This window comes from Erpetoichthys calabaricus, chromosome 1, assembly GCF_900747795.2.
Source record: "Erpetoichthys calabaricus chromosome 1, fErpCal1.3, whole genome shotgun sequence".
NCBI lineage: Eukaryota > Metazoa > Chordata > Cladistia > Polypteriformes > Polypteridae > Erpetoichthys > Erpetoichthys calabaricus.
The window spans coordinates 232,084,990-232,109,553 of NC_041394.2; the positions used below are offsets into that span (position 1 = coordinate 232,084,990).

At 34.8% G+C, this 24,564-nt stretch overlaps 2 protein-coding genes across 5 annotated transcripts in view; one reads left to right on the top strand and one right to left on the bottom strand.

Moving 5' to 3' along the window:
- Nucleotides 1-881: 881 nt before the first annotated feature.
- Nucleotides 882-24,564, bottom strand: part of LOC127528811 (craniofacial development protein 2-like) — a 239,691-nt gene continuing 216,008 nt past the window's right edge. The window contains exon 2 of the mRNA XM_051929935.1: nt 882-1,417. Within this exon, the coding sequence (XP_051785895.1) occupies nt 1,079-1,417 (339 nt within the window). The 3' untranslated portion in view covers nt 882-1,078. The remainder of the gene's footprint in view (nt 1,418-24,564) is intronic.
- The window catches only part of ptprz1a (protein tyrosine phosphatase receptor type Z1a), a 326,171-nt gene continuing 304,578 nt past the window's right edge, over nt 2,972-24,564 (top strand). For 2 of the 4 annotated variants that reach the window (XM_028812515.2, XM_028812516.2), the window contains exon 1: nt 2,972-3,266. In XM_028812515.2, coding sequence (XP_028668348.2) covers nt 3,203-3,266 — 64 coding nt within the window. In that variant the 5' untranslated portion in view covers nt 2,972-3,202. The remainder of the gene's footprint in view (nt 3,267-24,564) is intronic. The other 2 variants (XM_028812517.2, XM_028812521.2) reach the window with 1 other exon arrangement.

Genomic DNA, 24,564 nt, shown 5'->3' on the forward strand with positions numbered 1-24,564 from the left:
CGCCACCACCATCTACCGAAAGCACCATGATGTTCCAACAATGATGGATGGATTAAAAGCCAGAAGTCTGTATGACCATCAGCATCAAGTGACTTCGTGAGAACCCTAACTACAAAGAGGACTATTTCATTTATATTAGGTAGAATGCCCAGGGGGGACTGGGCGGTTTCGTGGCCTGGAACCCCTACAGATTTTATTTTTTTCTCCAGCCTTCTGGAGTTTTTTTTTGTTTTTTCTGTCCACCCTGGCCATCGGACCTTACTCCTTTTCTATGTTAACTAATGTTGTCTTATTTTAATTTCTTACTTTGTCTTTTATTTTTCTTTTCTTCATTATGTAAAGCACTTTGAGCTACTTTTTGTATGAAAATGTGCTATATAAATAAATGTTGTTGTTGTTCCCATAACTTCATGCTGTGGCTCATCACTTTTATTCCCCTGTAGTTACTGCAGTCCTGCACATCCCCCTTATTCTTAAAAATCGGCACCAGTACACTTCTTCTCCACTTCTCAGGCATCCTCTCACTTTCCAAGATTCCATTAAACAATCTGGTTAAAAACTCCACTGCCATCTCTCCTAAACACCTCCATGCTTCCACAGGTATATCATCTGGACCAACGGCTTTTCCATTCTTCATCCTCTTCATAGCTGTCCTTACTTCCTCCTTGGTAATCCTTTGCACATCCTGATTCACTATCTCCACATCATCCAAACTCTTCTCACTCTCATTCTCTTCATTCATAAGCCTCTCAAAGTATTCTTTCCATCTGCTCAACACACTCTCCTCACTTGTGAGTACATTTCAATTTTTATCCTTTATTACCCTAACCTGTTGCACATCTTTCCCAGCTCGGTCCCTCTGTCTAGCCAGTCTGTACAGGTCCTTTTCTCCCTCCTTAGTGTCCAACCTCTCATACAACTCATCATACACCTTTTCTTTAGCCTTTGCCACCTCTCTCTTCACCTTGCGCCTTATCTCCTTGTACTCTTGTCTACTTTCTGCATCAATCTGACTATTCCACTTCTTCTTTGCCATCCTCTTCCTCTGTATACTCTCCTGTACTTCCCCATTCCACCATCAGGTTTCCTTTTCCTCTTTCCTCTGTCCAGATGTCATGCCAAGCACCCTTCTTGCTGTCACCCTTACTACACCTGCTGTAGTTTTCCAACTGTCTGGTAATTCTTCACTACCATTCAGTGCCTGTCTCACCTTCTCCCTAAACTCAACCTTGCAGTCTTTCTTTTTCAAATTCCACCATTTGATCCTTGGCTCTGCCCTTACTCTCTTCCTTTTCTTGATTTCCACCGTCATCCTACAGACAACCATAATATGCTGCTTAACTACACTTTCCCCTGCCACCACTTTGCAGTCTTCAATCTCCTTCAGATTGACTCTTCTGCATAGGATGTAATCTGCCTGTGTGCATCTTCCTCCACTCTTGTATGTCACCCTATGTTCTTCCCTCTTCTTAAAATACGTATTCACCACAGCCATGTCCATCCTTTTGGCAAAATCCACTATCCTCTGACCTTCTTCATTTCTCTCCATTCCTACCCACCACCTCCTTGTCTCCTCTGTTCCCTTCACCAACATGTCCATTGAAATCTGCTCCAATCACCACTTTCTGTCCCTTGGGTACACTGTTCATCACTTCATCCAACTCACTCCAAAAATCTTCTTTCTCATCCATTGCACACCCAACTTGTGGGGCATATGCACTAACAACATTCATCATCACACCTCCAATTTCCAACTTCATAATCATTACTCTGTCTGACACTCTTTTCACCTCCAAAACACTCTTGACATACTGTTCCTTCAGAATAACCCCTACTCCATTTCTCCTCCTATCCACATCATGATAGAACAATTTAAGTCCACCTCTGATCCACCTGGCCTTACACCACTTCCATTTAGTCTCTTGCACACACAATATATCAACCTTCCTTCTCTCCATCATATCGGCTAACTCTCTCCCCTTACCAGTCATACTGTCAACATTCAAAGTTCCTACCCTCAGTTCTACTCTCTTTACCTTCCTCCTGCCTCTGGACACGTCTCCCCCCTCTTCTTCTCCTTTTTCTTCTTCGGCCAACAGTAGCCACATTTCCGCCAGCACCCTTATGACTAACAGTACTGGCGGCGGTTGTTGTTAACCCGGGGCTCGACCGATCCAGTATGGAAATGTGTATTGTTGTCCGCATATTTAATTTGGCAAAATTTTACACCAGATGCCCTTCCTGACAGAACCCTCCCCATTTATCCGGGCTTGGGACCAGCACAAAGAAACACACTGGTTTGTGCATCCCCTGTGGCTGGGTTATGTACAGACCCTCTCTATTCCAGGTTAATAAGGAGCTAAAGCTTATCCAAATAGATTTGTGTTCAAAGTACAGGCCAGCCATGGGCAGGTGCTGGACCTATTCAAGCCAAACTCAAAAACTCACATATGATCAATTTACTGTTGGCAGTTATCTTATCATTATGGGCTTTCACAAAAAAACGGAGAATATGTCAACGCTACACACCGTGTTTGGGCAGTGATTTGAACCCAGAATTCTGTTACTGATGGAAACTATTTTCATGCATACAGATTAGAAATAAAATTAATGTCTACAAATATTTAAATGTTTTTGTTTTACAGAGAATGCTGTTTAAAACCATCATTTCATTTTTGGTTTATATGAATGCTTTTTAAAACTATCGTTTAATTACTTAACAAACAGAAAGTAAGAATAAGCCTTAACATAAAGTTTCAATACAAGAAGCAGCAGACGACCGTATCAACAGATCTATTACCCCATAAGCAGAATGAGACTTCACAACGAAGTTAAGTTAATGAATTGTTGGAGAAGCTTGAGTGGAGGAGTAGGTGTTGGGAAGCACGAAGCTGGGGTCCTTCCTTTTGCTGAGCGGGAGCGAGGTGGGCGGTGCGCGTTCTCGTTTTCACTCGGCTCAACTCGCGTTCACGCGCACTCAGTGAAGCCTGAGATGGCTATGCTACTGTGACACTCTATCCTTCGAAAGAGACGAAGTATCCGCGTCTGCAAAGCCCAAACGAGGAAATACAAGCAGCATGAATCAAATATAGCATCTTCTGGAGCTTCCGGAATACATTTCATTTTTATTTTTTTTTCGTTGTTAGAGCGTTTTGTTTTTTAAACGTTTCAACTACAGGCGCGGCTTTTGAGAAGATAGAACATGGAAGTGTCATTCTGCAAAAGCTCACTGGCGCTCTGTCAGCTCTTCTTCGTTTGTCAAATTGGTAAGAATCTGCTCTTTGCCTGCAGTCTGCGTGACTAACCTGTGAGAATCGTCGCGTTCGCCGAATCTTAATGCGAAAGCACCGCACTTTTGCGGAGATATATATAATTTTACGGTACATTGACACGGGGCTTCGGTCTCCAAAGGCTCATAATCATATTGTCTCGCCAATCTTGACGAATCGAGAGCTCCAACTTTAGATAATGTTATGGTATTAAATACGCGTTAGTGCGTGTTGTATGTTTCCCGTGTTGCTCTCAGTCTTATCAAGATCATTTTCTGGTTAACTCGCACACATTCCCGCAGTGCAGAGTGGTAACAGATGTAAATAGGAAATATTTTGTCTTAGAGAAATTCATTTTTGGATATTCTGTATTTTCTTCCCGCAATATAAAACAAAATGTGACGCATAGTTATAGTAAGCTTTCGAAAGCGTCTATACCGAAAAAGGTTGTTTATATACACAGTAAGGAATTCAAATAGGTAGGTGGTTGTGATTACAAAATTTAAAAAATGAATGAAAAAGATACAATTTAAAATTAGCATAAGTATCATTATACAAATTTGCATATTTATTGAAAATGTTTCTGTCTCTTGCTAGTTAGTGGCAGCTCTATCTATCTATCTATCTATCTATCTATCTATCTATCTATCTATCTATCTATCTATCTATCTATCTATTTTTCTGAGATAATTGTTAACTGCAATAATTGGCAATATTAGGAGTTTTTGACTATTTTCATCTCAGATGGAGAAAGATAACAGTAAATGCTTTATAGACATTCTTTATGGAAAATTATGAAACGTATTAAGCAGTTTTCCATATAACAGGAATTGAAGAAGATTAAATGAAAGGTCTAATTTGTATTAATATTCAGCATTATTATAACGCAAAACACATAAGATACTGGGAGCCTACTTTTCAAGATGCCTTTTTTGTATGTTTTCTTTCTACTTGTGCCAATAGTAATAAACAATCGACTGTTTATCAAAGAGGTAATTTATTCTGTTAGGAGCTAGAGTTACTATACTTCTTGCACTGCTGAAATGCTGGTAACGATAAAAATGTCTGTCATCTTAATGATACTCTAGTATTGACAATGAAATTAGCAAAAACACTTTTTTTAAAGAACAAAATGTTATGTGAAAATACTTGACTAGTAACAATTTATCACGAGTCATAATATTTCTGTGTCTAAATACACACTCAGGTTTAGCATTTTAGTTGGTTTAATTCCGCTTTCCATTATTGTAACATTTTTTTTTCAGTTTAGCTTAACAGAATGACATATATTTATCTTTTTTCAGTATGAACAGTATTCATGGCTTAGTCACCAATTACTTTGCATAACTTAACACACACGTTTTGAAAGTAATGTCTACTGCAGAAAATCACAAAACAGGCAAAACTGTTACTTTTACAGTGAACTCCCTCCTAAACTCCAGATGGCAGTTTTTTTTGGTAATCTAGCTAATGAAAAGAATTAAAAACAGGATTTCTTTTGATTAAACTGCTATGTGTAAGGATTCCAGTTCTGAAACCAGCTTCATTATCATGCCTGCATTCAATATAAAAGTTCCATGCAAGGGACTGATATGGTTGGTTTAGCCTTTTGGATGTGAATCCAGACAAAGATTTAAATAGCCAGCCAAGCCAGTCTTTTTGTCAAAAAAGATCCCTTTGTGTTAGGAAGCTTTTGAACTGGGACGTTTAATGTGTTGGTATCTGCTTAATGGTGAGCTTTTTTCTTTCAGTGTGAATGCTTTAAATGATCTTTGGTGAAATCCAAGGTACAAATACATCACCACTGCTTTAGCTATTATGATCATGTGAGGCTGTAAAAAATGAAATAAAGTTAAAGAATTGAATTTTAAAAATTTCTTTCCATGCATTGTTTTGCATAAAATATTCACCTATATTGACCAAATTGTATTTTTCTCACATTTGAAATTCAAATTGAACACATATTAAGTGTCATAGTGTTGCTGATTGGGCTGCAGAGTCAGTTTTTCTTTGCTTGTTTTCATTGTTCTCAACTAAGGGGCTTTTCTCTAGGATCTGTGGGTTCCTCCCACAGTCCAATGATTTGTCAGAAAGAATGTATTGGTCCTCTAATCTTTTCTAGCATTAGGATTTATGTGGCTATGTTTGGAAGGAGATACTCATTCCCAGTAGCCACCACTGTTAAAATAAGCTCTGTTTTTCTCTTGACTTCAAATAGAATATTTGGAAATGGAACATGTTGGAAATTCCAAAATTCTGTTTCTTTAGATAAACTATGCTTATCAATATCTGTTTGTATTTTTTACTTGGTGATATTATATTTTACATTGGTATTATTCCAGATCATTTCCAGAGCCAAGGTTTCAGGTGCTATTATAGTGACATTCAGTTTTCTTGCAGCATTGGTGAAAGTGAAATACAAACACAGTTTAAGAAGATGAATGGCATGGTAGTGCAGTGGTTAGTACTCTTAAGTCACAGTCACAGCTTCTTGAGTTCAGATGTCTGGTCCATGAGCAATTCTTCTCTTGACTTTGCAGGTTTCCTTTCAGGTATTCTTGTATTCCTCCCACATCTCCAAATATTCTCCATGTTAGTGAGGGTGTGTTTGTGTATGTTTAATGAACACTGTAATGGACTTGCACTCTGTTCAGGTGTGTCTTCTGCCTTGTGCATAAAGGACAGCTGGGATAGACAATGTCACCTCATAGTACTATATTGAATTACGTAGGTTTGACAATGTTACACTATGTTACACAGTGGAAATATTTACACAAAGTGAAATACCAATTTTTCTTGTATAGAACATAGAGTTTATTTATTTTATATATATATATATATATATATATATATATATATATATATATATATATAATATATATATATAAAATTATTGTGTATGTATGTATGTCTGTTAGGAATCAAATGTCAAAATGCATATGAGATAAACAAGATGAAGAACTGCTGCTATTCATAAGTGTCGCTGATTCAGTCACTACTGAAGAGTAGATGAACCATCTGGAGGTTTACACATAGTTTGATGGTCACTATGACAGTGATCTTTAAAGTAGTTCATTTCAAGTGCTTTGCTTTGTATATGTACTGAGTGAGAAATAATTGAAAGGAGGTTATTCTTCAAGATCAGTAATGTGGTCAGCATTGTCTGATTGGAGCTGTTGTAATAGTGGAGAGTTCTATATAAAATTGCTTGCTGAAACAATTATTATTATTAAGTTTTGCCGGTCTGTCTTTAGCATCTGTAAACATATAATACATTTCATTTTGAAAAAGGTCACCACTTTATTAATTTAATAACAAAATAACCTAAAAACTATACCTGAGGCATTTAAAGACAGTACAGGCCTAATAATCTGTTTGAACGTGTCTAAAATACTCTTTAGGTGCTGCATTTCCTCAGTATTATATGTTTCTAGTGCATGATTTAATTTTTAACATACATTTATTTATTTGGGTGAAGCTATAATCCAATTGATTTACTCGTGATAATGGTGAGATTGTTTTTGTATTTCTAGAACTGCAGTTTAAACTGTTCAGCAAAGATTAATTATTTTGAAAGTAATACTTCCAATCCTAAAAAAATAAAAATCCAAGAACCATCAATGCCTAAAATGTATATCATCTGAAGATGCTCAGGCTATCTCTGATAGTTTACCAAACCCCACTTCTGAGTATGGCATGTCTAATACTATTATGCGTATTAGTTTTATGTAACAATCATAAATTATCTGCAAACATGAGGCACTAGTCATGTAGGCTAGTTTTATATTATTTGTAATCTTTTGTTTATTTGTATTTATAGCTATCAAAATATTACATTTTTCTTTTCTGTTTAGTAGGGTGCGTTACTTAAGAGCCCTCGTCTATGGCAACAACTGATGAAATGAGTAGCAGATTTGAAATTGTCAGCAACAAATGTTTTTGATGACCAGATTAGCAGGCATTATACTTAATACTGTTCATTCAAGTAAAGAATGAGATCTATTTAACTAATGAATAATTTTATTCTTCTTTATTACACATCCAGCTGAATAAAAAAGAATGATAAAATAGCTTTAAATGTTGAGTGGACTTCAGGCTAGGCTTCTGTGAATTATTTTGTCAGGGGCTGGATTTGTTTATTGTAAGGTAGGAAAAAGAATGGACTCCAGTGTTGCCAGTGTTCTTTGCTGTGTATCTACACAGGCAGTCTTAACTCTTTTATGTGAGGTTATGTGACTGTGACACTCAATCTAGCAGTGATTTGTTTGAGGGGATACACTGCTGAGATGGAAATCTCGCACTGGGCAGAGTGAAATGCTTCCTAGCATGAGGATCATTTCAATGCTTGGGTACCCTGCACAGAAGGAGGTGAACTTTGTTTTTGCTGCTTCCCATCCTCTCGGAAGAGCAAGCACAATTCAAACTGCAGGTTACACATTATTCGGAACATCTCAATTATTGTTACACCTTTTGCCATAGGTATTGTGTTACTTTTAGCAACACATATTTGGTTATTATGTGAGATAACCATGAATGATCAAGAAATAAAATCTATCTATCTATCTATCTATCTATCTATCTATCTATCTATCTATCTATCTATCTATCTATCTATCTATCTATCTATCTATCTATCTATCTATCTATCTATCTATCTATCTATCTATCTATCTATCTATCTATCTATCTATCTATCTATCTATCTAAATTATCTTATGCTACATTTGTCTATATCATTACTCACTTACATGTTTTTACCTTTTTAACTAGGCTGAATACTAAGCTTTTATCTACCATAGTATTTTAATCTGTGAAGCTTTTTTCTTTTTGTGCTAATGGTCTCTTTCCTATATGCCATCTTAGTTGGTGTGCTAGTCGGAGGTGCTATCTCAGTTACAATTCAGTATGTTTTTAATATAATGTAAGTTGTGTAGTTTAACTTACAATAGTGTTGACCGGTGTAAAAGCTGGAAAAAAGTACCTCATAGTTTACAACTAAAACTTGGAACAGTAAATTAATCAAAAAAACATAGGTCAAAACATTTTCCTTTGGTGCACTTTATATTTTTATCAAAGATATTTACACTTAGTTTTTCTAGATAATGCTTTTATACAGATCAAATAATAAATGTCTCCATACTGTGCATCTCTAGTTATAGCTTTAGCATGTTTAGATTATTTCTTAAAGCTTAACTCTTTAAACATTGCCTGATATAACCCTTAAATATTTTGTTCCAGTTCTTGTAAATTTTTTGCTTTTAATATGCATATAAGAACATAAGAAATTTTACATCTGAAAGCAGTACACCAACTCCAATATACTTGTCTGGTTAGCTAAATGCCCAAGTACTGTATCAGTCAATTATCTCATACCATACTGTACCATTTTCTAAGATCACTATATCCTGAGTAAGGTTGCGGGGGCTTGGAGTCCATCCCAGCAAGCATAGGGCGCAAGGCAGGAACAATCCCTTGGACAGGGCATAAATCCATTGCAGCCAACACTTATCATACCCACTTAATCAATTTCAGGAATTTGGGTTCTAGAGCCTGTCCCAGCAGCACTGAGCACAAAGTGGGAAACAACGTCTAGATGAAATCTAACTCACATGTGCACACCCATATTTATTCATATTGGAAAAAAATTCTGTTTTCAGTTAATGTAACATGCATGTCTTTAGAATGGATGACTGGAGTACCCAAAGAAAATCACGCACAAACAGGGGAAAACAGGCAGACAGTCATCAGGCTAGGATTCAAACTCGAGATTCTTGAAGAAGGCAGACCAGATACACATCTAGGACTATTGAGGATCTTGGAATGTTTTGAATGGAGGAGTACTCTAAAATCCCTTCAAAACTCTGCTTCGACTTTTGCACACTTTACAAAGTAAGGCTCTGTGATATTACCCATTCCAGAGGAGGCTTCACCAAATGTTAACTGTAAGAATATACCAGTAATTCTGAAACTTATATTTTGTAGATAAAAATATACGGTACTTCTCAATTAAATGTTTTGTTAAAATAATAACATACAGCTTCTCTGTGTTTGAGCCCAAAATAAGATTCACTGTGTGCATTGTTTATTTTATACATTCATTTTGTTTAATTTCTTGGAGTGACAATTCTTGAGTTGACTGTAATGTCCCTTTATTTCACAGTTTTTTCTTATGTAACCTCCCTTTCGTCCAGAGTAAGAACCCAGAAAGCATTTCTGTAGTTTACAGCATTAACTGCAGAATGAGATCGTTCAAACATCTGTGTGAAAGTTGATTAATGCAATATTTTTGCTCCAAAAAGCCTTTTTTTTTTGGGTTGCCACTAATAGAATGGGTGTCATGTTTAACAGTTTTTGTTAATATTTATTAGTTTTCTGTGACCTTTTTCATAATGTCAGTATTTATTTGGTGATTTTTACAAATGTAATTCATTCTTGATATACTTTTCTTTTAATATCTTTCTGTTTAAGAGTTGATTATGTCTCCCATTATTATGTGATTCCTTCTTAATTTATTTGTGGGTGCTCCGTTTCTATGGTAGTATTCCCATAATCCTCTGGGAGTGTTAAACCGTTGTGTACATACCCAATTTAGCCGAGATTGAACTAAAATTGTGATACATTTTATTTTGCCACTTTAAGGTTATTTTGACTCAGCTTTTTTTCTAAACTTTCAACAGGATAGTATTGTCTTTTTGGTATTGACATGGGCACAAACTTTTGATCTTGTCTCTTTCTCTCCGTTCTTAACATAAAACTTTTCTTCTGTCTCTTTTTTTGATAATAACAATTATCTCTATGTTTTACATCTTTTTTGACTTTAGAAGGGTTTTTTTTGCAGCTGCTAAAGAGCAAAGCACTTTATGAGTGAAGGGTACATGTTTACCTCAGCAGCAGCTGTTTGTAAACTGGTGGCAACAGTAGCAGAAGGTATACTGTAGCTTAAAAGAAGCAATCAGACAGTACAGTAGTTGTATTTGCTAACAGCAAATAAGTGAGTGATCTTCATGGTAAAGAAGGAGGGAATTAAAGAATAGAAAAAGAATTTTAACCAAGTCAGATGTATCGAGCTAGGGGAACATTTAGCCAGGTATTGTATAGACAGCAGTATTGCTCTATAAAGAAAGAAAGAACGAAAGAGAAAGAAAAAGACAAAGAACAAAAGGAAAGTGGTGTAGAGACAGTCCACTTGGGAAACAAACTGGTGTAAGTGAAACTTCAGTACAGATAAAAACACATTGAAGTCTGTGAGTGGCTGCAGTAGGAAGAATAGTTCAGTATGCATCAGACAACAAGTGTAGCTCCTTTATCCTTACATTTAATGTATATTTAATTTTTAATTTTAAAAAGATTAAAAAAACAATTGCCCCCACCCCCCCCATCATTTTGATAATACTTGATGGAATGGCAGAAAATATAAAATCAGCTGAATGTTTAAAGAAGGATCTGGACAGAATGTGAGCAATTTGTTACAGATAAAATTTAATGTGCTTAAAATTAAACTACTACATGTAGGAAGTTAGATTTGAATACACAATAGGAGGTTTAAAACTTGAAAGTACACCTTATAAGAAGAAGAACCTAGAACTTGTGGTGGACTCTTCACATTCTGCATCCAGACATTGTACAAAAGCGATTAAGGAAGCTAATAGGGTGTTAGTTTATGTAGCCCCAATGTCTGAAGAAAAGTGTTTATTCCTATTCTTTTTTTAATTTGTCATTTCATTTTCAGTTAGTTTAGTTTTACTGTAATTTTATAAAATTTTGGCCACTTCTATTTTAGTATATTTTTTGGTAACTTACCTCAATAAGTTTTTCTTAAGTTTAAATTTTATCTGAAAATGTGCTTAAGAATTCTATGTCATTGTAGAAACAAGCAGAAATGTCTTAAAAGAGACCGTGAGACTGTTTTTGATCCAGCTGCCTATATGGAAAGTTATCTTCTTAATCTTTAGTAAAATGTGCGTCACTATGTATTATATAGTGTCTATTTATTCGAGGAGCACGTCTGTTTTCTTTGGCAGCACTGGGCATTTTAAACTTTGAATCAAACATTTCACAGTTCCTTAGGAAGTCAGGATATTCTCACAACCTCCTTGATGTTCAGAAAATAGGTGTCGGCACACTTTCTCTTTTTGAGTTTAACTAACTGAGGTGACTGGACAGCAATGTTAATGTTTGTTGACCAGTGTTACCTGTCATTTTACATTCTTTGGTATGTTTGTGTTTTTTCATTTACAGTATATAGACATTGTTATATGTTTCAGAAACACGGCTGCCATGTTATCGATTACACACTTGCTCTTGTTACTGTCAATAATAATAATAATAATTATTTGTTTTACATTTATATTTTACTTTTCTCCATACTCAAAGCGCTTTACATAGTGAGTAGGGAGCTTCTTCGACCACCAGCAATATGCAGCATCCACCTGGATGAAGTGATGGCAGCCATTGTAGCACCAGTATGCTCACCATACGTTAGCTGTTAGGTGGTGAATGAGTGAGAGACAGTTAGGCAATTAGAGGATGATTAGGGGGCCAGAAAGACAAGGCCATGATGGGAAATTTAGCTAAGATATCAGGATGACCCTGCTGTTTTTGAAGAATGTCCAGGGATCTCTTATGACCACAGAGAGTTAAGACCTTGATTTTACGTCTCATCTGAATGAATGTTTTATTTTTAAAGCACACTGTCCCTGACACTTTGCCAGGGTGTTGAGATCCTCATTCAGATCACAGGGTAAGCAACCCCTGCTAGCCTCACTGACACCTCTTACAGCAACAACTCAACCTTTCTGGCTGGTCTCCCATCCAAGTACTGGCCGGGCCCAAACAAGCTTAACTTCAGGTGGATTACCTGTTCTGAAGTGTATTTCAATTTCATACCTGAAGTGCTACCAGACATGTCCTTCTCACTTTGACCAATTTTTATTGCTGTGTATCAAAAACATGCTTTATCTAGAAAGCTAGCAACTGTTATGCTCATTAGGCCATATAGCCTTATAGTGTATAGTTGTTTAGTGTACTGTAAAAAGGAGTATAAAAATTACTCTGTAAGCACAACTTACTATTATGTAATAAAAATTTTATAAATATGTAATAATATGAACTTTTTGTGTATTTCAGTACACACTTGAAAATGTATTTATTAATGTGGCATGCATATTACATATAACTGTTATTAAAAATCATTCAAAATTGATTTAAAATTGAGTCTAAAAACAGAGGCTCTTGCTAGATTTGCAAAAATGACTTCTAGCCAGAAATATGTGTACTCTTTTTTTAAAGTAACACTTTAAATCCATCCATTCAGTATTGAATTTGCTTAATCCACCAGAGCCAAACCTAGGAGCTTCAAATACAAGGCAGAAATCAAACCAGACACAGTTCTCAAAAAAAGAAAAAATAATACAAGAAACCATGGAAAAAAGATGGCAAAAGAGAGAAAGGATAAAAAAAATGTTTAAACTTAGCATTAAAGGAGTTTGATTGCAGCGACTGAATTGACCTCCATATCATAATACAGCAAGCTCGACAGTTCACTTTATTTAGCACACTGTGCATTCCAGCATGTATTTGTTTTTGCACATTTTACAGAAAGTGAAGTTATATGCTGTACAGTCTTTCAAACAGTTGCACTGTGCATAACTTTGCAACCAAATGCACTATGATTTTGTTAGATATTCTGATATTCTAATTGTTAAAAATATTGTCAACTTGATGGTTGAACTAATTTATCCTAAATTTCCATCTCCAATTCTTTTCAATAGCTTGAACTACAGTTCAATGTTAATGGCTTCTTATTCAAACCAGGGTTATATGCTAACATATTTGGTTATTGAGTTTTACTGCTGTAAAACCAAACCACCGTTACCTTAAAGTGAAAACTGCTAAATTTTGTGCAAATGATGTTTGCAATAGGTGGGCATTAGACTAATTGGGTCAGTTTAATGTCACTTAATTTCACTAATTGATTGCCAGAAGGAGGTCCAGTTTTTTCACTCTTTAAATAAAAAAGAGTAAAATTGTTAGCTGAAACTTAAAAGTTGTGTTTGTCTGTGTATGTATGCATCACATTTTTTATCTGAATAATAAATAACTACTTGTACATTTTGAGTATGTGGTTGTAATTTCATTTTAGGCTTTTTTGTTCATTTATGTTTTGGTTTAGTGTTTTTTTGTTTAAAAAATGCTTTTTAGTCATTTCAGTGACAGTTTTTTTTATCAGTTATAACCTTTCTGTACAACACAAGCTAGGAGAAATTATAGCTTAAGCTATATATAATGCACACGTGAGACCTCATCTGAAGCACAGTGTGCAGTTTAGGTCTCCATAATACAAAGAAAAATTATATTAAGAGCTTTATAGAAAGTCCATAGAAGAGAAATAGGCAGATTCTAATACTGCAAGGTTTTAGTATTGAGAAAGATTTAATAGGTTAAAGGTTTAATGGGTTAGTTTAAGTGAATAGATTTTAAAAGTGACATGATTGAACCATTAAGAATTATGAAGGGAATGAGTATGGTGGATCCAAGTTCTTCAAAAAGCACACAGGGACACAGTTGGAAACTTTTTAAAAGGTACATTTTGTATAAATGTGAGAAAGTTTTTCTTCAAACTGACATATGGAATAAGATACTAAGTAGTGTGGTAGACAGTAGAACTTTAGGAAGCTTCAGAGCTCAAGTCAGTGTTGTTTTAGAGAAATTAGGTTAATAGGATTGACAAGTTTTGTTGGGCTGAATGGCCTGTTCTTGTGAAAATGATCATTATCTAAAGCATTGCTTGAAATAGAAACAAATAATTACTGGTACTCATCATGTTATGGTTTCAATTTACAGAATTTCATGATCCTATGATAGGGGGGAAGATGTCCTAAAAATTCTATTCTCAGGTTTTAAATTGATTCATCCATGCTCCATATCCTCTATTGTAAAAAGCCAGTGCAGGCAAGATATTTTATTAAATTTGGAGAAAGTGCTTAACTTTTGAACACAATTCTGCGTGGCAGATGCATATGTACAGTAATATGTTTGTGAAGAGATAGCTTTGAATTGAAAAATACCAAACATAATCTTTTAATGTTATGTTTGTCGGGATTAGCACTTTGCACTTATCTTTATCTATTTTCCAAGGGTCCTTTTAATTTTTTTGTCTGCCTCCAGAAAATTCATTATCCTTCTAATTTTGCCGTTATGTGTAAATCTCACAAATCTGCTTGCTATTGTAAAAATATAATCTTGTTAAATTAAGTGTAATAGTTCTTTCTCACTTTCTTTAGGGACTGCACTGATAATGTCAGCTCATGTGGTGGATCTGCACTTCATGGTTGTAGCAGACTGGGCTTCAGTCCCAAACCATTCACAGTCTATGTGGAGTTTGCATATTGTCCATGTTTTTGGATTGGATTTTTTTACCTTTATAGTGGCTCCTAACTAGTTGGTTCCTGGCTTGCACCTTATACTTCAGGTGTAGGCCCCTACTCTACATGATCATATAATTAGATTAAGAAAATTAGTATTTGGATGGAGGGATATTTATATAAACTTCTATCTACCCTTCCATTCATTGATTGCAACTGACAGGGAGAATGTTCTAGTGTGTAAGGCATTGGCTTTAAACTACAAGATTTCCAGCGCTGAACCCTGTTTTTCTAACCTCAGTTAAACAGGAGAAAGTCACTGAACCTGCCTGTTATCTTATAAGATACTTCTGCTCTAAGCAAATATTTGTGCTTTGAATTGTATTTATTAAACATAGGTGCTATACTAAAATGTTTAGTTATTTATATACACAATTTGAAAATGATGTTTTGTAGCCAATGTTCATAGAGTATGTTTTTTGGTGTTTGTATAAAATGATTAATTATCTTGGCTTCATTTCAGAAATTTTTTTCTGTATTGTATTTCCTTATTAACACAAGTGGTCCAATAATTTTACCACCTGAACTTTGTGTTTATAAGCAAAATTAGAGATGGAGCAAAACAACAATATTTAAAAAAACTCATTACAGCTTCATTAGGTAATGAATTTAGGCTGTGAATCTCTGAACATGTCTTTTTTGCAATATGTGTGAAGAAAAAACATTATCAAAATTTTTAGCAGAGTCACTAACTCAGCCAGTATCATACTATTTCAAAATTCCAGACATAAACTTCTTTTAATATTCTATTTCATACTTCATAATTTATTTGTATAAATGTTTTTAGCATTTTATAAGGTATAAAATGTCATAAACTTATCAATTTAGACGCTAAAATTGTGCAAAAGGAAAAAAAATCTGTACCTTATAAAAAGTAAGAAAATCTGTCTTTATTTTGATACTCATTGCTTTTGGTAATGTTATTAGCATTTGCATCAATCTATATTTTTTTGGTTTACATATCTGATTAATTGACATCTCTAAGAGCAGCCCAGTAGTAATTTTTATCTGTTGGTTTAACCCTAATGCATGTGTTTATATAAGTATATAAATGCTGTATGGATTATTAATTTACTGTAATCACATTGTAGTGCTAAAAATGTTTTAATGACACTTGCCACATGCAGATCACACTTCATACCACTACATATTTTATGTAACCTTTTCCAACAACCCATGCATTAGATTGAGTTTCTTTCATTGCTTCTAACTTAAACACCATGCATCGATGAACCATACTCTTCCACGCCTCCTGACTTTTCACCTCCAACTATCATCCTTTCCAGTGGTGGCTGGTGAAAAAACTTGGATGGGTATATATGAAACTAGGTGGGCAAGTAAAATTTCACCCAAATAAGGTGATTGATAGAATTTGAATATCAGCAGCTGAATTAGGGGGATTTTCTAATAAAACCCTGGTCAGTAATGCCCACAACGTTGGAAGATGTACAGAAACAAATTCAAAGACACAGCCATCCGGGTATGGCCTTACTCCGGTCAGGTTCGGGAGCACACACTGGTACAGTGTGTTGCCACACCCACCACACAACAAAACAGGTTGGGGTCCCGGTTGGCAAACCCCAAGGCAGACACCTGGTCCAATTCCACCCCCTGGAAATGACCATTTATCTACCACAGCCAGGTGTTATGCGCACGTGAATGGCCTTACTGTGATGCAAAAACAAAACAAAAACAAACACAAAAAAAAACATTTAACTGGCAGGATAGTACTACTACACTATAAATTATGTAAAATTGTACAGTTGCTACATCATCAGATCAGCTACAAATATTACAATGTCAGTATTGTGATATACCGGAAGTAATTCAGAAATTTCATTTATTGTCAAAATTGACAAACAAAACATAATATTTTGGACATATCTGTCACATTTCTCAAGGCCAGTGTCATCATTATTTTTCCTTTTTAACTTTCAACCAGTTGCTAAGGCACACAAGTTTGTTCACATTTTCAGATGCCATAGTAGATCTCTTTTTGTGCATGATGTGAAAAAGAAAAGAAAAGACAGCTGCATTATGCAGCATGGAACAAGAGCATCAAAGACTGATTTCTAAATATGTGCAATAATAAACCACCTGAATCACAATATCCCAATTCTATTCTCAGGTTTTATGAAAATTAATTTTTCTTGTTTATATTTATGAATATTTAGTTTCTATTTTATGATATAAATAATATTACTTCGCACAGCATTGAATTACTTCTGTGATTACTTGTAGTGGATATTTGAATGCTTATAGTTGCAGGAGCTGTAGAATGCCTAGTAAAAGAAGGTCCTTTGTTACCGAGGCAACTATTGTTACATTACAGGTTTAAGCGCCACAGTGTTCTCAACCATTTTAATGCATGGTTTGAAGAAATGATCACTTACATAAAATAACCCTAAAAGCAGCATTAAAAACTCAGGAATTTAAAAATCCCAGGAAGTGATCTCTTTTCACATAATACACATAAACAAAGACCTGCCCTTTTTGTATTCATAGTTTGCTTAGCGTTTGTCATATCAAGAGCTGGAAAAAGTTCTTGATCACTTGCCTTCTGCTGAATTCTTAAGTCCGATCATTCCAGTCCAAGGTCCTTTTATCTTCTTTTTCTCACAAGTGAACGATTTATGAAGGGGTGTTTCATTAAAGAAATAACCTAATTTTCTTTGATTTCCGGAGTTCTGCTTGAAGATACAATCTTCTTAAAGTCACGCTGACTCATCTGTACTTATGTAATCTTAAAGGCAGGTGTGAACTGTGAGCCATTGATGTCAACATGACAAAGTGCGTTGACGATTGTCTAGTCACATTAGATTAAAGAAATCCTAAAACGATACTAATTCTCTGCCAATAAATGTTGGAGTGTCCAGTGTGCAGAGCTGAGTCCTGGACAAATCTGAAAGCAACCAGTTAAAGAACACCCTCAGGTCACCTGCTTGCCAAAAAGTCGAGGACTTACATAGACTTTCATTTGGCCAGCGTCCTTCACTCTGGAAATATAGGTATTCACACAGAATTTTTTTTTTGTTTTACACAGAAATTAAACAAATACAAGTCAGAACCAATTTTTAATGGATGTCGACAAGCGCTGATATCAGTGCTTTATTTTTTATTTATTTGTTTGTGCAAATAAACAAATTTATTTCATTATTATTTCACATTACCTCATTAATTGAAGTAGAGTTTTTTAAATATGTGGGGGAGGGTTGTGGCACCCCAGGGTCTCGCATTACAAACCACCACTGCGTTTATCTTGAGATATTTCTGAACTAGCTTTTGATGCTAGTAATTTCTCCTTTAATTCTGCTTCACTTTTATACAGCAATATGAAATCATTGGCATACAAGAATTGCCATGGCAGTCCTTTATGCATTTTCCATCCATTATAGACTCAAAGCAAATACCTGGTGCAGCTTCACCAGTACTTCAAAACAGTAACTATCCGTTTCAACTACCTTCATTACCTTTTCCAAAAACTTGACCACACTTCACTTCAATGGATCACCCTTTCCTTTGTATACTGGAATGGGCACTTTTTTCCTGTATTCAAGAATCTTCCTTTCACCCACAATCATAATGCACAAGTCTGTCAATCATTTAACTCCAGGACCTTCCACTGCTATTGAACATTTCCTGCACCAGTCCAGTTGGGCCTGCTGCTTTACCTTTCTTGTTTTCTTGTTCTCAAAAACTTACAGCTCAGTTCTTCAGTTTTCTTACAAGTCATTATTAATTTCTTCTCATTCAGCAACTTCCCCATGATTTGTTTTCCATGAGTCCTTAATCCCATTACTGTCAGTAACAATATTAGAGTCAGCACTTTTCAAACTTTTCATACCTACTATATCCTCTCTTTCTTTTCCCTTCTGCTTTGTGATAATGAACACACTTTGCCCATTTTTCTGAAACATGTACACACACTTCAGCATTGCTGTCACAGAAGCTCATCCAGAAAAATGTGTACCTTTTACTATTCCCATTAAGCACTCTCACATATTCACCTTTACCACCTTGTCTTCTTTGTGTAGCACAAATATACTCTCCTGCTCTTCAGCAGTTTCAGCACTTTGCTAAATATCTAATATTCCAATTTCAACCCTTATACTCTCTTCTGCAAACCTTTTACTAACTACTTACCCTTCATCCCCCTTGTCACCAAACTGGCCTCCCTACATTGCATCAGGTCAGGGATCATGATAAATTGCTTTTCTCCACCTACAGTTTGACCAAGTTCACTAAAGATCTGTTTGACATAAGCAAGTTAGAGCACCTATGGGATACTATGGGCTTTGTCACGACCATGCTTTTTAACTCTTATATTTGTATCTTAATGTAAAGATGCTATTGGAGAAGAATTTTTTATGCCAGGGTTACCCTTGCAGACACCAAACTTTAGCTGTTTTTTACAACACAAAGAGTGATGGAAGCCCAGTCATAGGGGTAAGCAAGTATAATAAAATTCTTATACATGCTTTTTACAGTGACAGCTAAGCAGATTATGTAAGGCAGAATATAATTCAAGTTGAAACATAAAATTAAAATACAATATTATTCAGCTCACAGCATAAATATTGTTCTAATAGTATTACATAACACAAAACATATATGCAGGCAAAGTCATAATAAGTGCCTTATTTAAGAAAAAAATATTTTACATTATTATGTTATGCTTTAATGTTGTTCATACTTTTATGTTCAAATTAATACCAAAAATAGGAAAGTCATGACCAAAAGTAGCTCACTCAGCCCAGCGTTACCAGTTGTCTATTCCAATTAGTTAAATACTGTATGTGTGTGACTCCTTAAAAATAAAATACAAAAATGCTCAAAAATATGGGAATAGAAAAGCTGCGTAAAAAGTATATACTGTAATTTTTTGAGTACATCTTTTTTTGTAACTTTGTTTTTAGACTTCTAGCATTTGTTTGTGTATAATTAAAAAAATTAAATCCATTAACACAATAGGATTTTATCAGATAGTCTGATGGATGTATATAGCTATCTTTAATGTAAACAGTGTCATAAACCTAAAACTGTTGTTAAATATAGCTGATTAAGAAAAGGTGAATGAATAAAGGATGTAATAAAAGAAAATAGTATAATTATATAAGAAACTTTGAAAAGAATCATTGGTAGGAACATAAACAATTGCTATTTCCGTTCCTTTTGTTTGTTGAAAAATTAAAAAGGTTCCAGGGAAAATCTTAAATTACTTTGCAGCCTATAACTATGTACCAAGCAGGGTTTTAATAAGTACCTTTAAATTATTTTTTCAGGCATACATGTCCAGACCTGAGTCATCTGCTCTTTTCTGCCTTCAGCCAAATTTCTGACACAAGACTTTGCCTTGTATAGGTTTGTAGATCCTAGTTGTTTTTAGGAGTGGTTGATTCATTCTTTTGAAAACACACAAAAGCACTTAACAAGTTTCTCAGTTGTTCATCCAGTCAATGCTGTTGAACCAGTAGCAGGTAGTGTCCCATGCATTATTGTGGAATTAGTATGTAAAATGTGACAAAGATAGAAACAGGTTTAATAGAAGGTTTAATAAATGATTTGTTTTTTAGGTTTAAAACAAAACATGTTTTTGATAAGCACAAGTCTCAATAACTGTATAATATTCTTTATTTTTGTTGTAAGTACAATCCTTCTTAAACTATGTAAAACAGTACAGTTCAGCAAGTGTAAATTTTGAATAGGCAGATCAGAGCCATGAAAGGTTAGTGACAACAATGAAGAAAGTGGCCATTTCAGAAGGCCATTCATATAATGGAAAACTGATATTTTACCAGAATTTTAATTTAGTTTCTATATAACCATTCTGCAAATGAGTTGTGAAAGAAAAACCCACTATGTAATACATAATGCTATAACCTAAATAGAAAGTAATAAAATTAATTAAATAGCTTCATAAACAGTCATACACCTATAAAGAAACACTTTATATGTTTTAATGGACAACAAAGAAAGATGGTAGTTTTAACAGTTAGAGGAAGAAATGCACAGAATGTTAATTACATACTAATTCTTCTGCCAGTAGACATGTTAGAGGTATGAATGTATGGCACTTTAAGTATGTCCTGTATCTCTAGTTACATTTTCAAAGTTATTTACGTACAAGTTTTGTTTACTGTCAGAAGAAAAAAAGCACAGAAATGCCATTAAGATGTTAACATTCAGTAATATTATCTCAATGTACAAAACAATTCTGGTATACATAATGTATATATGTCAGTAAAAGTGAAGATCATTTATTCTCAATATTGAGAATAAACAGTAAATAATTAAGATCTAAAAATGCCTGACAGATTTCATAGATGTACATAAGGACAGAAAATATAAAATGTTTTTTTATAAAAAGTTTTTACTCATTGGTAGACATGATGCATTCTGGAGAATTTAATATACATCCCAGAGACTGTATAAACAAAACGTATCTCTCTGTTATAAAAAAAAAATCCTGTAGAGAAACAGTACGGCTACGATACGTGATCTTCACGTTAAGATCACGGAAGACACTTAAAAGACCCGCAAGACTAGAGAGATTGGCCACGGAGTGTCTCGCGGGGACCTTAAACATGAGACTTTGTGCCAAGAGACTGACCCAGGACTGTCTCGCGATGATGTAGAACATGAGATTCTTGCAAGACACGCCCTACTTACAAATAAATAAAAGCAAGGGCAGCCAGCAACACACCCACTCGTGTTTTGGCTTTGAGCACTCACAGATCCAGGGCTCTCAGCACATATAAAGGGTATAAGGACAATACGTTATAAATGAAACATAGACGACAAAGCGAAGAAGAAAGCAGCGTGGAGAAAAGAGACTCAAAAGCGTGGGGGAGACAAAAAAGAAAAAGAATAATCTAGGTGCAAATTCAGAAAATAAGGAAAGTAATTATCAGCCCGGAACAAGTGTAATTGAAAAAAAAACACATCCAATCGGGACGTTTGTGCTATACACATGCAGAGCAGATTAAAGATTATGAAGTAATGATAAGTAATTGTCAGCCCGGAACAAATGGAATTGAAAAAAAAGCACGTCCAATCCGGACGTTGGCGCTATACACATGCAGAGCAGGTTAGAGATTATGAAAGCAGTGGAATTCGAAAGGCTCAAAAAAAAAATAGTTGGCGTGATACACATGTGGAGAAAGTTAAAGAATATGAAAGTAGGAAAGTTAGAAAGTATAAAAAAAAGAAAGTAAAGATCGCAGGAGCGCAAACAAACGGAAATTATTACTCGAAAAAGGGAAAATAATCACCATGGACCAGGTGTCATTAAAAAAAAAGCAGGATAAAGTGAAGTCAGAAATAAAAGACAGAGTAGAAAACAAAGTAAAACGTCATTAAAAGGTTAAAAAAACAAGGGGCCAAACACATGCAGAGCAGGTTAGAGATAATGAATACTGGAATTCAAAAGACTCAAAAAAAACGTAGGCGTGAAACACATGCAGAGCAAGATACAGAATATGAAAGCAGAAAAAAACGAAAGAAAGTAAACATCTCATTAGCGCAAAGAAAGAGAAATTATTACTCTGAGAAATAACGAAAAGGGGAATAGAGATCGAATATATGGACATAGGTGATATGTCAGAAGTATGTAAATATTGTAAGGCTTTGAAGTTTAAGTCAAGAGAATTTCAAAAACGGAGTTTAACTGACATGCATTTATTGTTACTTTGCAAAAAAGATTATTACCTGCTGATGATATAGATCGTTTTGTCTGTGCTGAAATTCCAAACAGAGAAACCTATCCTGAATTATGGTACAAAGTCATTAAACACATGTCTCACTGACCTCATTAAAAAGATTCAGCATGTTGGGACTCGAAAGATTCCAAATATTGTTTTTACAGAAGTTCTGAAATAAAAGTGAAACTAATCAAATAGCAACAATTCAAAGGAAAAAAAAAATCTTAAAAGTGTGTATCCGGAAAAACAAAAACGGGGGTTGGCGAGCATAGAGAGCAGGGGGCAAAGCCCCCTAGTTAATAATATAGTTAACACTTGTTCGCAGACATGGATGTTACAGTTCTCTTTATTTACATACTCTATGTTTTAGGTTTCTGAAATTAATGGTTGTTTAATATAGCTCTCCAGTGTCAAATTTGATTATAAGCATTGAAAATACACACTGTGAACACCAAATATTTGTGACACTGGTAAAAAAGTATCTGAAAAGTTTCATTTTTAAATTTCAAATCAGGATATAGAAATATATGTCCACCAGTAGCGTTTTACTAAAACACATCCAGATTTCTTAATATTAATGCTTCAATCAAAATTTAAAGAAAAAGTACATCCTATATGCTGGTAAACCTTGGATTGTGTGAATGCCTTTGCTAAGATGTTGATTCAGAATGTTAGCTATATACAGACATCTTGAAGAACAAAGCTAAGACAAGTTGTAAACATTTAACAGGTTTCCAGTGTGCCATCTGTCTACAGCTCACATTGAATGCTTTGAGACATGCATATTCCTCCCTGATCCATTACATAACAGAAACTTCATTACCAGCATGAAGGGCAAATTCATCATCATTTTTAGAACATAACATATCATAACTGGTATGTGCACATTAGATAGACAAGAGTGGATACTAGATAGTCATAATATGTGAATTATAATTGAACAAGTAATATCCACATAACCCAGTCTTTCATATCTTTAAACAGCTGTAAAGATTAGACATGGTTTGAAGGGTATAGTTTAAAGCCCATAGAGGTGGTTAACATAAAAATAGTGTGTGACAGAAACAAAAGGAGAGAAAAATCTCAGCTGCTTAAGTGGTTACTCAGTAAGCATAAATATAAAGATCTGTCACACATGATAATCAGTAACATCCTAGGCTTACTGTCTGTGACTGTGATTTATACTTTTCTAACTGTAGAAATAAAAACACATACGTATAGTTGGCTTCCATGGATGTCCTTCTGGATAAGCAGCTGTATTCTTTTCTCTCAAGAATGTGCAATGGACAACTGAAAAACTTTTTTCAGCTTTCAGTGGCTAAACCCACAGGGGCAGCAATGTATCACTGGGTAATGTGACAGCACATAGATTCTGGGTTCAATTACAGGCTTGAGTGCCATCATTGTAGTGTTCAAGTGGGTTTTCTATTGAAATACAGTACAGGTTTGCTCCAACACTCCAAAGACTTGGTGTTAGGCTGAATGCCTGTACTGTACCCCGTTACTAGGCCATGCATTATGCCACATCCAGTCTTATTTCCTGTGTTGCCTCTGTTACAGCTGAAATTGCATGACCCTAAAAGATTTTTTTCAAGCCTCACAGTCCCCATGCAAAGCTATGTCTGAAAGTTACTCTGTGCTTCCTGAGAATGTAGCATCTCATTGGCCTTAAAAGATATGGTTGCACATATAGTTAAAATCAGTTTTATGATAAGGTTTCCAGTATGTCTATATTTGCAAGATATCACATTGTATGTAATAACTGGGAATGCTGTAAATAGGATCTTTAAGAATTTAAAGATTGACAAAGTTACCATTCTGACATATATTTTGTATTTTCCCTTGTATCCTGGAAGGCTTTACTGATGGAGTTTTACAAATATTAAAATGTTGGCAAATTAAATCTTTTTTGCTTGAACTTAAAGCTGTTTTCTCACTAATGCACTTCTAATGCAATTGCATTGTATATTGAATATAAAATGTTTGTAGGTACTCTATAAGGTATTTCTGGTTTCCATCTCTATGCTTTTTATGTGATGGATAGTAGTAAGCACTTTGAGCTACATTATTTGTATGAAAATGTGCTATATAAATAAATGTTGTTGTTGTTGTTGTAGTAAGCTTGTGAAGTCAAATAATAGGAACTTGACCAGTTTTTGTTTATATTATAAT